Below are 14258 nucleotides of genomic sequence, written 5' to 3'. Positions count from 1 at the left end.
AATTTACCACGCGTATGGATATGGTGCGGACAGACCTTAGATCTAAAACGGAGCGATTCCAGAATTCGAACCAAGCATACTGGCACAAATGTACACATCGAATTGAGGCGTCCGACACCACGCCTCTAAATGACCCGAAAAAAATGAAAACATAAACAATCTAAATGTGTACTTTAAACCAAGGGACTTCCCGTCAGGGAAAACTTACACACGTGCACAAACCTTACACATGTTCTCACTGACGAAACACAGGCACAGTTCACTCACAATTTGTGTAATTCAAAATCTAACATTTGGAAACAGCTGTGAACATGAATTGGTCTGGTTTGTCTTCTCGATTACAAACAACCACATATAGTCTATTCACACCTTAACATATTGACTATTCACACCTGTAGATACGTACGCCGTCCTATTGTGGTCTGAACAAGGCGAGAATTGGAAGCAGCTGGCCCCTTCCGCTTGCGTAATTCTACCCGATGAATTAACGACTCTGTGGTCCAGCTTATGACGTTTTAGCAATTGGCTCCGCGTAATGACAAGTCCGAGACGACGGCCGTGAAATCGATTGTCTACAGTTGTCAAACGTAATTATTTGGGCGGATAATCATATGTCGAGAGATAATGCCACGATACCAACAGGATAGGTAATCGGACATTGTCACCTCTTGTCCGCGTGGTGCACAAGCGGTTTTATTGCGCCCTCGCCACATCCTTCGATCTGGGAACATGCGAACATTTGAGCGAGTGTGGCGTTCTACCTGTTGCTATAGCTACGGAGTTCTGTGTACATCCCTGTTTGGCGACGTATTGATCTGCTGCTGGTACCTGTAAAAGAGGTGGGGCTACTCTCGGATGGTATACACACATGAGTTTCATGCTTTAACAGACGGGTCTTGGACACACGCTCACACAGGGCTCTTAACACCACGAACGGAACACAATATTCGGCTGAGGCGATTGTGATTTATCTAAGAGGGTGCTATTGATCAAAGATCTTCAATTAGATTATGGAATGGTTAACATTGCCAAATGGAGGATAGCACTTAGATAATCGCCCAGTGTGTGGGTTAAGTGCTCTGGTTGGTGAACAACGAGGGGCACGCATGCAGGAATTCTGACCATTTCTGGCACCGAGCACGCGCACCCCACGCGCTGCCTCCTGTCCCCCAACTCAGGAAAGATGAGGCTGACCAACCCTCCCCCTGGAACCAGGAGCTTGGGATGGCTAACGGCCCCGGTCACTGTATCTTCACCCCCGGGGGCAAGTCACAGGTGACCCCCCAGATTGGCGACGGAGGTGCATCACCCGAGGAGTGCGCAAAGGTAAGTCAGTTATATCATTACCCCCATCCGCGATAGAAAACTCCGTGTGGATTCTGTGCCCTTCTGTGATCATCGTCATTCTTAACCCATGGACCTAGGCTAAAATCTAGTCTCTGAAATGAACATATCGTACATAAAAACAGTTGTTCAGTTATCTTAATAAAAATATAATAAAAAGGAGCCCAGTGACTCTCTTCATTTTCCTGATACTGCAGTGATCTAGACTTGCCAAACATTATAGACTTGCATGGGCTGTATTTGATATATATTTGTATCAGGGTCTGTAAGACAGACTACCCATGGACCCTTCTCGTTTATATATGTCTGTAGTAAATACAGACGTTTATACCCATTTAAACCCACATATATAGATGAGGGGTATACAGTTTACGGATGCTGTTATTTTGTTTGTTTGTTTGTTTGTTTGTTTAATTGTCAGTGTAAAGTTATGGAGATTTACTTCTTATACAAATGTGACTGGGCTATACCTGAAGTAGGCACGGTTATCCGTGAGAAATTGCTATCTTTGTTTGTAGTTTAACGCACTCATCAATATGACTGTGGTCTGTAAATATTCGAGTCTAGGTCCGACATACCTGTGATTGACATCATGAGCATCGTTCCATGCAATTGAGATACGATGACATGCATCAACCAAGTCAGCGACCCTGACCACCCGATCCCGTTAGTCGCCTCTCACGACAAGAATGGGTTGCTGAAGACCAATTCTAGCCCGGATCTCCGCTGGTGCACGGACGTGTATCCCTTAAACATTCACATCTGCATATCATGCTATGGTATGAACTCCATGGCGGGGCAGTGGGGTAGCCTAGTGGTTAAAGCGTTCGCTCGTCACGTCAAACACCCGGGTTCGATTCCCTACGTGGATGCCATGTGTCAAGCCCATTTATGGTGTGTCGCGCAGTCATATTGCAGCAATATTGCTAAAAGCGGCGTAAAACCATATTCACTCACTCTTTGGGGAATAATGTTTAGGGCCTATTCTGCCACGTTTCGGACAAACACAATGTTTTATTAAAACAAGTCAGTTCTAGCCAAAGGGCTTCGTCGGAACTATTTGATGGAGTAATCCAACTAGCGATCAAGACGTTTTGAATTGAATTTACGATTCGTGTTATGGGAGAGCGTTGTCTTTGACTCTCGGGTTGTTTAGGTCACCCGCACTTAATTAAGTTTGTTTGTTTGTTTGTTTGTTTGGTCGTTAAACAACAAACAAACAAACAAACAAACTTAATTACGTCCGTTATTCTCAGGCTGCGTTTTCTAGCATTAAGCGAATTTATCATATGAAGTACATAAGTGATATACCCCATACCGGTGAGAGATAGTTATCCGCAATGAATTACACAGTGTTTCTCGAAATCATGTCACTTGCTCAATGTTTTATATAAAAAAGAACTTAGTTGACGTATCCCCCTAAAAACCCGCACATGAGTAGGCGTGTATGAGTATGATTATACCGTTATATTTATCCTGTTCACAAAGCTTGGATTGCAAACTAAATGCCCTAGGCAGGCAAAGTTGACAGAACTAGTTATTTTAAACATTGCATTCAATTACCTTTTTTTGTTTTTTTATATAAGAAAAATATAGAACACGCATTGCGTGTATTGATGATGTATGGCATGAATATTCTTGTGAAGTGTATCTTTTGAAAGCATCGGATGATGAGTGTATGATCAGGTAGAACTGCTAGGTATGGCCCACAAGATTTCCTAACTTAAAGAAATAAGGAAATCTAAATAATAATTCGTTCTTTGAAAGTAGAATGGCTAAAATGAGTCAAACAGATTGATTGTAGACGAGGTTTGCGAAGTCGTTTTTCTGAAAACATTAACTCGAACAAGCTTTGTACAACCCTTATTCAAAGGACACTCGGGTGCAATCAATGAGGCCGTTGTGAAAGCATCATCTTCTGTTACGGAATCTTTGGATTTTCGTTCACAGAGAATCGACTTATTTTAATCATTTATGCTACAATTCTTTTCTTGGTCATACCTGGTATTCAAAGACCCGATCATGCAAATAATAAAAATAAAAAAGGCTTGTTGCAAGTCCTATATGTTGAACATACCTGGCAAGTTTTTTTAATAATCATTATATTTTATCTTTAATTCGAGTGGCCCCCAAAGGCCATCATTATGCCTCGTTGTTCCAGGTTTTGGGAGAGGTGTTCTTCAAAACCCACATGACCTCACAGCCAGTGTGATTATAAGTCTAGAGAGCAAGTGGGCGGGGATGCGTGAAAGAGGTTACCAGAGATCCTTGCAATTCCTTGACCGAAACTGAGTGTTCAATGTGAAGCCTTGCTCCCAGGCAGGCAGACAGGTTGACAGACACCTCGTTACATATAATTAAGATTCAAGAAATATAAACAACATGTATACATCATACAGCGACTGAAACATGATACACAGTAAAATATAACGAGACACCCAACGCGACATTATGAGAGACTATAAAAGTTATATAAAATAATAACATCTACAAAATGATAATCTGTTATAAAAAACTATCGATCTTTTGGCGATAATTGCGCGGCAGGTCTTTGCAGATAGTGAAAACACGGCTTGGCTAGAGTGTATAAAACCTACTTTTGACTATCATTAAAATTACCAAAATTCTCCCGTACTTGATTGCATCTAAAAGCATCAGATGAGAATTGCCGGATAACGGTCGTATACACTGACATCATAGTGTTGTCCAAACATTTAAGTGGGCGAAAAGATCCCCCTCATATCCCTCCTAAAAAAATTCGAATATTAAAACATTTAGCAGGCAATTAAAACCTGATATAACATTCGAATCATGATCTCAGGAACGAAATAAGAAAATATTCTGTAACAAGCCACGAGTTTGTAGAAGAATCAGTTTACATCCCTATTTTATATGTAATCTGCTGTCATACATGTTGGTACATAAGTTGCCTAGGTTACCACCATGTATAGAAAACCCACCCCGGGAGGGGAGAGGTGTTAGTCCAAAGAACAAAATACATTTGCGGACACACCTGAGGCCAAATATTTTTCCAGCATTTTTGGAACAGATTGTTTATTTAAAACAACAACAGTCCCTTACATTATATGTATTTCTTCCACCACATATATATACCCTAATTATTTTAATCGTATATAGATGGTAGATTCTGTATGTGTGCTCCCAGCTGCTGCTATGTCAACTACATGTCATATGGCATAGGTGTCGGGCAGATATGTGTTATACAGTTAGTGTGACATGTATAGAACTATGACCAATATAGATGACCGAGTGAGTGTGAGCCCTAGTAAATTTTGACAGTGTAGTATGTGACCAAGTAGGACATAACCTACTGTGTTTTGAAATTTGGGTAGTCTCGCTGTAGATTCGGTATATATCTTATAATGTTGAGTGGGTGAGTGAGTGAGTTAGGTTTTAAGCCGCTTTTAGTAATATTCCAGCAATATCAGGGCGGGGGACACCAGAAATGGGCTTCACACTTACCCATGTCGGGAATCGAACCCGGGTCTTCGGCGTGACGAGCGAACGCTTTAACCACTAGGCTACCCGACCGCCCCAATATTGTTGAACTGTGCGCTTTAGCTTTATGTATACACAAGCAAGGGTTTTGTTTAAGGGTTTGATTTAGAGGTATACCTGATTTTAATCGTGTTTTGACCTATCAGATTCAAGCTTTCTTCAATATCATGGTAGAATATATATTTAACCCATATTCATATGTGACCAAAGGAAATATACGGTCATCTTTTTTATATGCGGACGTTTGTGTGTGGCCAGATTAGATACGTTATATTAAAGCTTATGAGTATTTGTTGAAAGGGGTAACTTTTCACAACTTCACAAGTATCAAAAATAATAGTATTATAATGTATAACGTCGGTTAGATGGTGACTTGTTTGATTATGTGTCATCATATCCTGACAGCATGGGGCGGGGGGGTTGCTGATAATATCAGTCACTGGTTTGTCTGGTTGAAACTCGATTTGTTAAAGGCCGGAGTCACACAGCTGGATTATTTGGGAGTGTGGCGTTAAACAACAACCAAAAAATTCAATTAGCGAGTTATATTTGCCGTAACGAAATTTACGGTGCCTGGAATGGAGTTAATACAGCAGGTCTCGCCTTGCCTACCAATGGTAGCAGTATGCTATAACATGACAATGTATTGCGTACACTCATTTAGCAACGTTACACCAGAACACCGTGTATTAGAAAACAATCTAAAAAAAGGCTTGATCTGTTATCTGTATTTACGTGGAACGAAGCAATTACGAAAACGATATGCCTACCAATGGAAAATACTTTTCCTACATAAATTAATGACATTAGCATGGCTAACCCATTTCCACCGTTTACTTGGAATCCCTGAAGAAAGTTAGGGCTAACCTGATTTGTTCTCGGGGATTTGCCTGTCGCGAAGATTTCCTTTGAGAATTCTGCTGGCTTTATTTGGAGTTAATTTATTGTGTCACACTAAAATATTTCCCCCGCGATTATTCCGCATGCATAACACACGTCTTGGCTTCATCCATTATTCTGTGTGTGTGCGTGCGTGCGTGCGTGCGTGCGTGCGTGCGTGCGTGTGTTCTGTCACGGCAGTATCGGTGGACAATCAGTTCACTACATGCTGTGTTTCTCGCCCTCTAACATTCACGGGCTAACGGTACATTTTTATGAGAGCATGAATGTGTTCTGCGCTTTAAACCTCATTTTTTTATGTTCCACTCTCCCCGTTAACCGGACATACACCTATGAACACCTGCCTCGCTTACGCTAATTGGTCGACGGGAATACATTTCAATCAGAACACACCAGACAACGAAACACGGTCAAGGTTAATATCTCCGATATCCCGGAATAAGGCAGGCTGTTACACAACTAGGCCTCCGGATATCGGAAAACAGGCAAATATTGACGATCATTGATTACATCGGGATTCTACATCAAGTCATGGATGTCTGTTAGTCTAATTCAACCACTAGACTGATTGTCGAAATGATTTGAGGGTCCTATGATTAGAAACATTTGGTGGTTAGGACGTCAGCCGTGGCGATGACGCTGCTGTCGTCGACGACTGATATGAAAATAGTGAGTGAGTGAGTGAGTATGGTTTTACGCCGCTTTTAGCAATATTCCAGCAATATCGCGGCGGGGGTCACCAGAAATGGGCTTCACACATTGTACCCATGTCGGGAATCGAACCCGGGTCTTCGGCGTGACGAGCGAACGCTTTAACCACTAGGCTACCCGACCGACCCGATATGAAAATAGACACAATATAGACGGATGTGATGGAATAGATCCATGGACGGCGGACAGCATACTAATAAAATAGAGGTTGTGATATTGTTTGTAGTTTCTGTAGCATGTTACACACTAGGGACTGATATGATTATTTCAAGCGGACATCCATAGCATTCACCAAAGTGGTGAAGTCTAAAACCTGCAACACTTCCGGCCTACCTCCCACGGCTGACACGCCACGACATAACTGATAATGTTCAAAGCCACCTCACTCACTCACTCACTCACTCACTCACTCACTCACTCACACTTGTAAATAGACTATATATTCCCGTGCTTGATTAGGTGAACAATGAACTTGCCTTTGCATGTGTTTTTGACGGGTTCCACCAGTTGAGCAGGATATGCTCACCTTTTCGGGAATACCTGGTACCATAACCTTTTGATAGTGATTGATAAACAGCAATGTCCTGACCTGACCTGACCTGACCTGGTCTTGACCTGACCTGACCTGACCTGGCCTCGCCCCGATCCGCCCCGCCCCTCGTTAAAGCCGGAGCCGTACAATGGACTCTTCTTAAAGCATACATTTCTTATGATCATGAAAATGGTTCAGTCGCTTTCAATATTTATTTTACCGAATGTTTATTTTACAAGTACATGATAAACCTTATTAGTGGTTCACCTCCCCGCATTCTGTTCATGGTCATGATATAGGTTTACCGTTCAAAATCCAGGTACAGTATTGGTATCATACTCAATTCCTAATTTTTCAAATGTAAAGCGAATTGTTTTTTGTTTGAAATACACTACACGTATTGTTCTGTTACTGCAGTGAACGCTAATAGTTGATGGCACGTTTGCCAAACATTTGTCAGTCTACTTCAGTAACATCGTCCAACAGCAAATTTTCTGTCCGTCTGTCTTCCTGCCTGCCTGACTGCCTTCCCGCCCGTCCGCCTGCTTGTCGGTCTTACTTTCTGTCTATAGATTTGAAGCATCAGTATGCATGGTATCGGTTGTACAACTCCATTGTGGATGGTCTTTTGACCGTCGTTAGACCAGTATGGCTATCATTGATTTCCCCTGACGAAGTCCATTACTCAATGCTTGGAAACGCCATCTAATTAGAGTGACAGGCCATACACTAAATGACAGGCCTGTTATAAGTCCATTATATAAATATCACAGGAAAATTGGAAAGGAAAAACTTGGAACTCCTAGTCAGTTGCCCACGCATTGTAGGGTGTGCTTCGCTTACGTCGACAGTCATTGAAATTCTTCAGAAAATGGTAATTATACAGACCATAGTATATATTGCTGTGTCATCGTTAATAACCCGAGGTTGTATTTGTTTGATTGTTTTAACGCCGCAATCAGCAATATTCAAGCTACACGACAGTGGTCTGTAAATAAGCGTGTCTGGACCTGATAGTCCAGTGATTGACATCATGAACAACGACCCACGCCGAGCCTGGCCACCGATCCATTTACCCGCCTCTTACGACCAGCATAGGTTACAGGGGAACCTATATTCTTAATCGGAATCACCATGAGTTCTTGAACATGTGACAGTATTTTGGTCAGCGTACTGTTCAGTGTTCATTGTCCGAAACGGTAGTCATAATGTGGGCGTGGTTATTCGAGGCACCGCACCCATAGGAATTGTTTCGCTGATGTTGCGTGGACACGAAGCCCGTTTCCGGTGTCGGTCTGGATTGTTGCCGTTTGTCGCTTTGGGAGAATGCCTGTTAAGTTTCAGCCTGCAAACTTGGTGCATGAATGAGTGCGTCAGAACTAGTTTGTTTTTGTTTTTTAAAAATGTATTTCAAGCGTACTCCCACAACGATATGTTCCCTCAATGTGTCAATGCTTACTTGTAAAACACCGTATCGAGGATATGTTCCCTCAATGTGTCAGTGCTTACTTGTAAAACACCGTATAGAGGATATGTTCCCTCAATGTGTCAGTGCTTACTTGTAGAACACCGTATCGAGGATATGTTCCCACAATGTGTCAGTGCTTACTTGTAAAACACCGTATCGAGGATATGTTCCCACAATGTGCCAATGCTTACTTGTAGAACACCGTATCGAGGATATGTTACCGCAATGTGCCAATGCTTACTTGTAGAACACCGTATCGAGGATATGTTCCCACAATGTGCCAATGCTTACTTGTAAAACACCGTATCGAGGATATGTTCCCACAATGTGTCAGTGCTTACTTGTAGAACACCGTATCGAGGATATGTTACCGCAATGTGCCAATGCTTACTTGTAAAACACCGTATCGAGGATATGTTCCCACAATGCGTCAATGCTTACTTGTAAAACACCGTATCGAGGATATGTTCCCACAATGTGTCAGTGCTTACTTGTAGAACACCGTATCGAGGATATGTTCCCACAATGCGTCAATGCTTACTTGTAAAACACCGTATCGAGGATATGTTCCCACAATGTGTCAGTGCTTACTTGTAGAACACCGTATCGAGGATATGTTCCCACAATGTGTCAGTGCTTACTTGTAGAACACCGTATCGAGGATATGTTCCCACAATGCGTCAATGCTTACTTGTAAAACACCGTATCGAGGATATGTTCCCACAATGTGTCAGTGCTTACTTGTTAAACACCGTATCGAGGATATGTTCCCTCAATGTGTCAATGCTTACTTGTTAAACACCGTATCGAGGATATGTTCCCTTAATGTGTCAATGCTTACTTGTAAAACACCGTATCGAGGATACGTTCCAACAATGTGTCAATGCTTACTTGTAAAACACCGTATCGAGGATACGTTCCAACAATGTATCAATGCTTACTTGTAAAACACCGTATCGAGGATATGTTCCCGAAATGTATCAATGCTTTCTTGTAAAAAAATAACGTGTCAGTGCTTACTTCTAAAACGCCGTTTGTGGAATATGTTCCCACAATGACGTGTCAGTGCTAACTTGTAAAACGCTGTTTGTAGAATATGTTCCCACAATGACGTGTCAGTGCTTACTTGTAAAACGCTGTTTGTAGAATATGTTCCCACAATGACGTGTCAGTGCTTACTTGTAAAACGCTGTTTGTAGAATATGTTCCCACAATGTGTGTCAATGATTACTTGTAAATCGCCATTTCTAGACTATGTTCCCACAATAATGTGTAACTGCGTATTTGTAAAATGTCGTTTAAAGAATATGTTCCCGGCGTCCCCATGTGGTGTTGTGGTGAAGCACTAATCCCTGTGCTGTTACAAATGCAAATAAAACAGATCAGTCAGACAGACATAGGAACTATATTAATGACTATTGTCACACCTCGAAGTATTCGTTTTGTTTGGCACGGACATTGGTTCCAACGAGTAGGTGCGGTGAAATGGGCTTTAACGCTGCGTTCAAGGTATGTATGTATGCGTGTGCGCGCGCGCGTCTGGTATGTGTAACATTGTGCAGATAACGACACTGATAGGACATAAACTGCTAAGGTCGGACATTACTTCTTTTTTACAAGCATTCCTGGGACATTGTTATACCACGGACTTGTATTATTGTATTGGGGGTTATATAGGTCCGTGGTTATACCAAGTAAACATTCAGTTCGTAGTAGTTTCGCCACCAGGGAAAAAGAAGCTTAGTTTTGATTGTCGTTCCCACATTTTCCTGTACACCTTCAACCTTTACTATTGCGAAAGGAAGACATCGGTACACGCTTTGCGCTGGGTAGTAAGTTTGCAAGTGTAGGTATTCAGGGGAATGTGGGAACGACAATCTTCTTTTTTAACCCCCGGCGAACTGACTAGGAGGGCTGTGACGCGATACCGTTTTATTGTTTTATTATACAGTAAACTACGGTTATAACGAACTCAAATGGACCACTAATTTTAGTTCGTTTTAACCGTTGTTCGTTATAAGCATCTAATACAACATCTATACAGCAAATGGTGGGGACCAAAATTTCAGTTCGTAATATCCGTCAGTTCCTTATAAGCTTGTTCGTTATAAACGTATTTTACTGTATTCAAGTGTGCTGACGGCTTAAATAGCTTTACTTCATGTATACACCATATACTAGGATTTCAAATGCATTGAAATGATTACGTCGTTGTCATAGACACAAAGAACAACAAACTACTTCTGTCGAAATGTCACGGTTCTTTTCCGGAGCTCTTCAGTCAAGCTGACCACACTGCCCCGCCAATACATGACGCAGTCTTCTCCATGACACGTATGCTAATGCAATGCTGATGATGTTTAGACACGGGTATACATATTTCAACAGCCTTGTCGTGAGTCGATATTTCCCTTTGCTATCGTGGTTTTAAAACATATGTGGACATAGCTGAGCTTATTTAATGGGATGTTGTTACCATGACGTCAACATGATGCAGCTGAGTGACGCGATGACTACACATACATTGAGAACCGTTCTTTATGTCTTTTTTATACTTGACCCCATTTTCTATGGCACGTGTGGTTTAAAAGCAGGTTAACATGTCAGTGGACAGTTAGTTAAGGATGGACAATAAAAGGTTTGATACAAAGGGAATTAATGGTACATTAGTTGGAGGTTAATGTCTCATTAAGGTTTGATACAACCGGGTCCTATAATGTAGGTGCAGTTAGTAGGTACTTAGGTTCCACAGTGTTCTCAATGCTCATGGCCGTAGCCTAGATTAGGGATTCGTTCTTCACGCAGAACGGGTACACTCCTCGTCTACCCCGTCTGGATATTGATAGAATATAATGAAAACGGGTGTCACGTCATCCACTCACTCACTCACTCACTCACATTGTGTGCCTAAGTGCGTATGTGATTGTGTATATGCCTGCGTGCGCCTGTGTCTGTGGCGCTGTGTGTCTGTCTGTCTCTATGTGTGTTTATCTGTGGCTCTGTGTGTGTGTGTGAGAGAGAGAGAGATACAGAGTAAGAGAGAATGTTTGTGTGTTAGTGTGCGTGGCTGTGTGTGTGTGAGTGTGCGTGCATGTCTGTTTTTGTGAATGTGTGTGTGAGAGAGAGAATGTGTGTATGCGTGCCTGTGTTGATCTGTGTGCGTGTATGTATGTGTGAATGTGTGTGTGTGTGTCTGTCTGTCTCTATGTGTGTTTATCTGTGGCTCTGTATGTGTGAGAATGTGTGTGAGGTTCTGTGTGTATGAGTGTGCGTGCCTGTCTGTCTCTGTGTGTGTCTCTGTGTGTGTGTCTGTATGTGTGAATGTGCGTGTGTCTGTCTGTGTATGAATGTGTGTGTTTGTGTGTGTGTCTCTCTCTCTATGTGTGTTTATCCGTGGCTCTATGTGTGTGTGTCTGTGTGTGTGAGGGAGAGAGAGAGAGAGAGAGAGTCGTTATGTGCCTTCCTGTGTGGCTCTGTATGCCTGTCTGTATGTGTGAATGTGTCTGTCTCTATGTGTGTTTATCTGTGGCTCTGTGTGTGTGTGGCTCTGTGTGTGTGAATGTGTGTGTGGCTCTGTGTGTGTGAGAGAGAATGTGTGTGTGTGCGTGCCTGTGTGGCTCTGTCTGCGAGTATGTATGTGTGAATGTGTGTGTGTCTGTCTCTATGTGTGTTTATCTGTGGCTCTGTGTGTGTGAGAATGTGTGTGAGGCTCTGTGTGCGTGAGTGTGCGTGCCTGTCAGTGTGTGTGTGTCTGTGTGTATAAGAGAGAGAATGTGTGTGTGGCTGGGTGTGTGGCTGTCTGTATGTATGTGTGTGTGTGTCCGTCTGTGTATGAATGTGTGTGTCTGTCTCTATATGTGTTTATCTGTGGCTCTGTGTGTGTGAGAATGTGTGTGTGAGGCTCTGTGTGTGTGAGTGTGCATGTCTGCCTGCGTGTGTGAATGTGTGTGTGTGTCTGTAGGTGTGAATGTGTGTGTGTCGGTCTGTGTATGAATGTGTGTTGTTTTTTGTGTGTGTGTCTCTCTGTCTGTCTCTATGTATGTTTATCCGTGGCTCTGTGTGTGTGAGGCTCTGTGTGTGTGTGAGTGTGCGTGCCTATCTGTGTGTGTGTGTGTGTGTGTGTGTGTGTGTGTGTGTGTGTGTGTGTGTGTGTGTGAGAGAGAGAGAGAGAGAGACGGTGTGTGTGCATGCCTGTGTGGCTCTGTGTGCGTGTCTGTATGTGTGAATGTGTCTGTTTGTGAGTGTGAATGTGTGTGTGTGTGTCTGTCTCTATGTGTGTTTATCTGTGGTTCTGTGTATGTTTGGCTCTGTGTATGTGAGAATGTGTGTGAGGCTCTGTGTGTGTGAGTGTTCATGTTTGTGTGTGAATGTGTGTGTGGCTGTATGTGTGAATATGTGTGTGTGTGTGAGTGTGAATGTGTGTGTGTGTGTGTTTGTGTGCGTGTGTGTCTCTCTCTCTGTCTCTATGTGTGTTTATCCGTGGCTCTGTGTATGTGTGAGAGAATGTTTGTGAGGTTCTGTGTGTGTGAGTGTGCGTGCCTGTCTGTGTCTGTATATGAATATGTGTGTGTGTGCGTGCGTGCGTGCGTGTGCGCGCGCGCCACGGCCTGGTACGATGAGAGTGAGCTGCACGCAGCAACATGAGAATCCTGTTTGGAGAGCTGGTCATAATAGGTCCTTCAAGGTACACCAGGCTTGTCGGGTGGTCAGGTTGTTTGACTTGGCTGGTTTTTCCTGCGGCGTAGAACAACCTACAAACAACCACGAGAAGTTATGATTGTTTCATTTTTAATCTATATCTCATGCAGAAAATAAATATAAAATTGCCGTCAATGGTATTGGTGAAAGTGTGTCCATATTGCCAGCCCCGGGGCCACACGCCGCGTGGTGTTGACGTGTGTTGGAAACAGCGGTGTGTGTACAAGATATGGTTAATCCTTATTGGTCTTGTTGGATAACATCAAGCACGCAGAACAACAAGAAACGTTGTATTGTTCACCCGACGGAGATTGGATACAATTTACAAGAATGAAGTTCAGTATATCGAGAAAATCAATTTTGTGCCTACTGTGCGGTGTGTGCAGATAACAGGAATTCGCAGGAAAGCGCATATTTACTGCCCAAGATAATAGCTTTTCGACGGGTTATCAATATATTTGGGCTGTTAAATCTCATATTACCATACTATATTTTAATGTGATCTTTATTGAAATGTTACAAATCTCCCCTTGTTCATATGCCTGGGTCTCGTCCCACGAAACAGTCCTAGTGCTCAGAAACTTATCATTGTGGGTTCGAATCCCGGTTCGACCCGATTATGTTTCTAGGTTTGTCAGTACTATATCCGTTTTTGACTCACCAAAGTGGTAAACATCTGAGACCTACATCACTTCGGCCTTTCCTCCCACATGAAGCTGACACGCCGTGATGTAACTGGAATATTGTAAAAAAAAACTCACTTACTCATTCTTTTCCTCAGTCCGCCAAGACAGGCGGCCATACTTGACACCTGACGCTTCGGTTGGGGTGAAGCCCCGCTAAATGAAGCTGCTACCGATTGGTATTTCCAGGTCCGCATGTTAAGACGACAATCAATTATGCCAGACTAGCTAGTTACTTTTGGTACCTCAACAGTCGATCAAACAGTCCATCAATACGTCCCTCCCCTCCTTGTCCCCCATCGATTTCAGTCGTTGGCCGCCCAGTACCGTGTTGATCCAGGCTAAACGCTGACCGAGCCACAACGCTGACATGTCGACAACATGGTCTCCGCCCAACAAGTCG

The 14258-nt window shown here is 42.9% G+C and overlaps 1 protein-coding gene across 1 annotated transcript in view; it reads left to right on the top strand.

Moving 5' to 3' along the window:
- Positions 1 to 1183: 1183 nt before the first annotated feature.
- LOC139469282 (regulator of G-protein signaling 9-binding protein-like) overlaps positions 1184 to 14258 on the top strand; it is a 32372-nt gene continuing 19297 nt past the window's right edge. Inside the window, exon 1 of the mRNA XM_071251427.1 lies at positions 1184 to 1326. Coding sequence (XP_071107528.1) covers positions 1225 to 1326 — 102 coding nt within the window. The 5' untranslated portion in view covers positions 1184 to 1224. The remainder of the gene's footprint in view (positions 1327 to 14258) is intronic.

Source organism: Haliotis cracherodii, unplaced genomic scaffold (genome assembly GCF_022045235.1).
Source record: "Haliotis cracherodii isolate W230 unplaced genomic scaffold, xgHalCrac1.p SCAF_1, whole genome shotgun sequence".
Taxonomy (NCBI): domain Eukaryota; kingdom Metazoa; phylum Mollusca; class Gastropoda; order Lepetellida; family Haliotidae; genus Haliotis; species Haliotis cracherodii.
The sequence above is the reverse complement of the archived record's forward strand: the minus strand, read 5'-3'. Positions and strand labels throughout refer to the sequence as shown.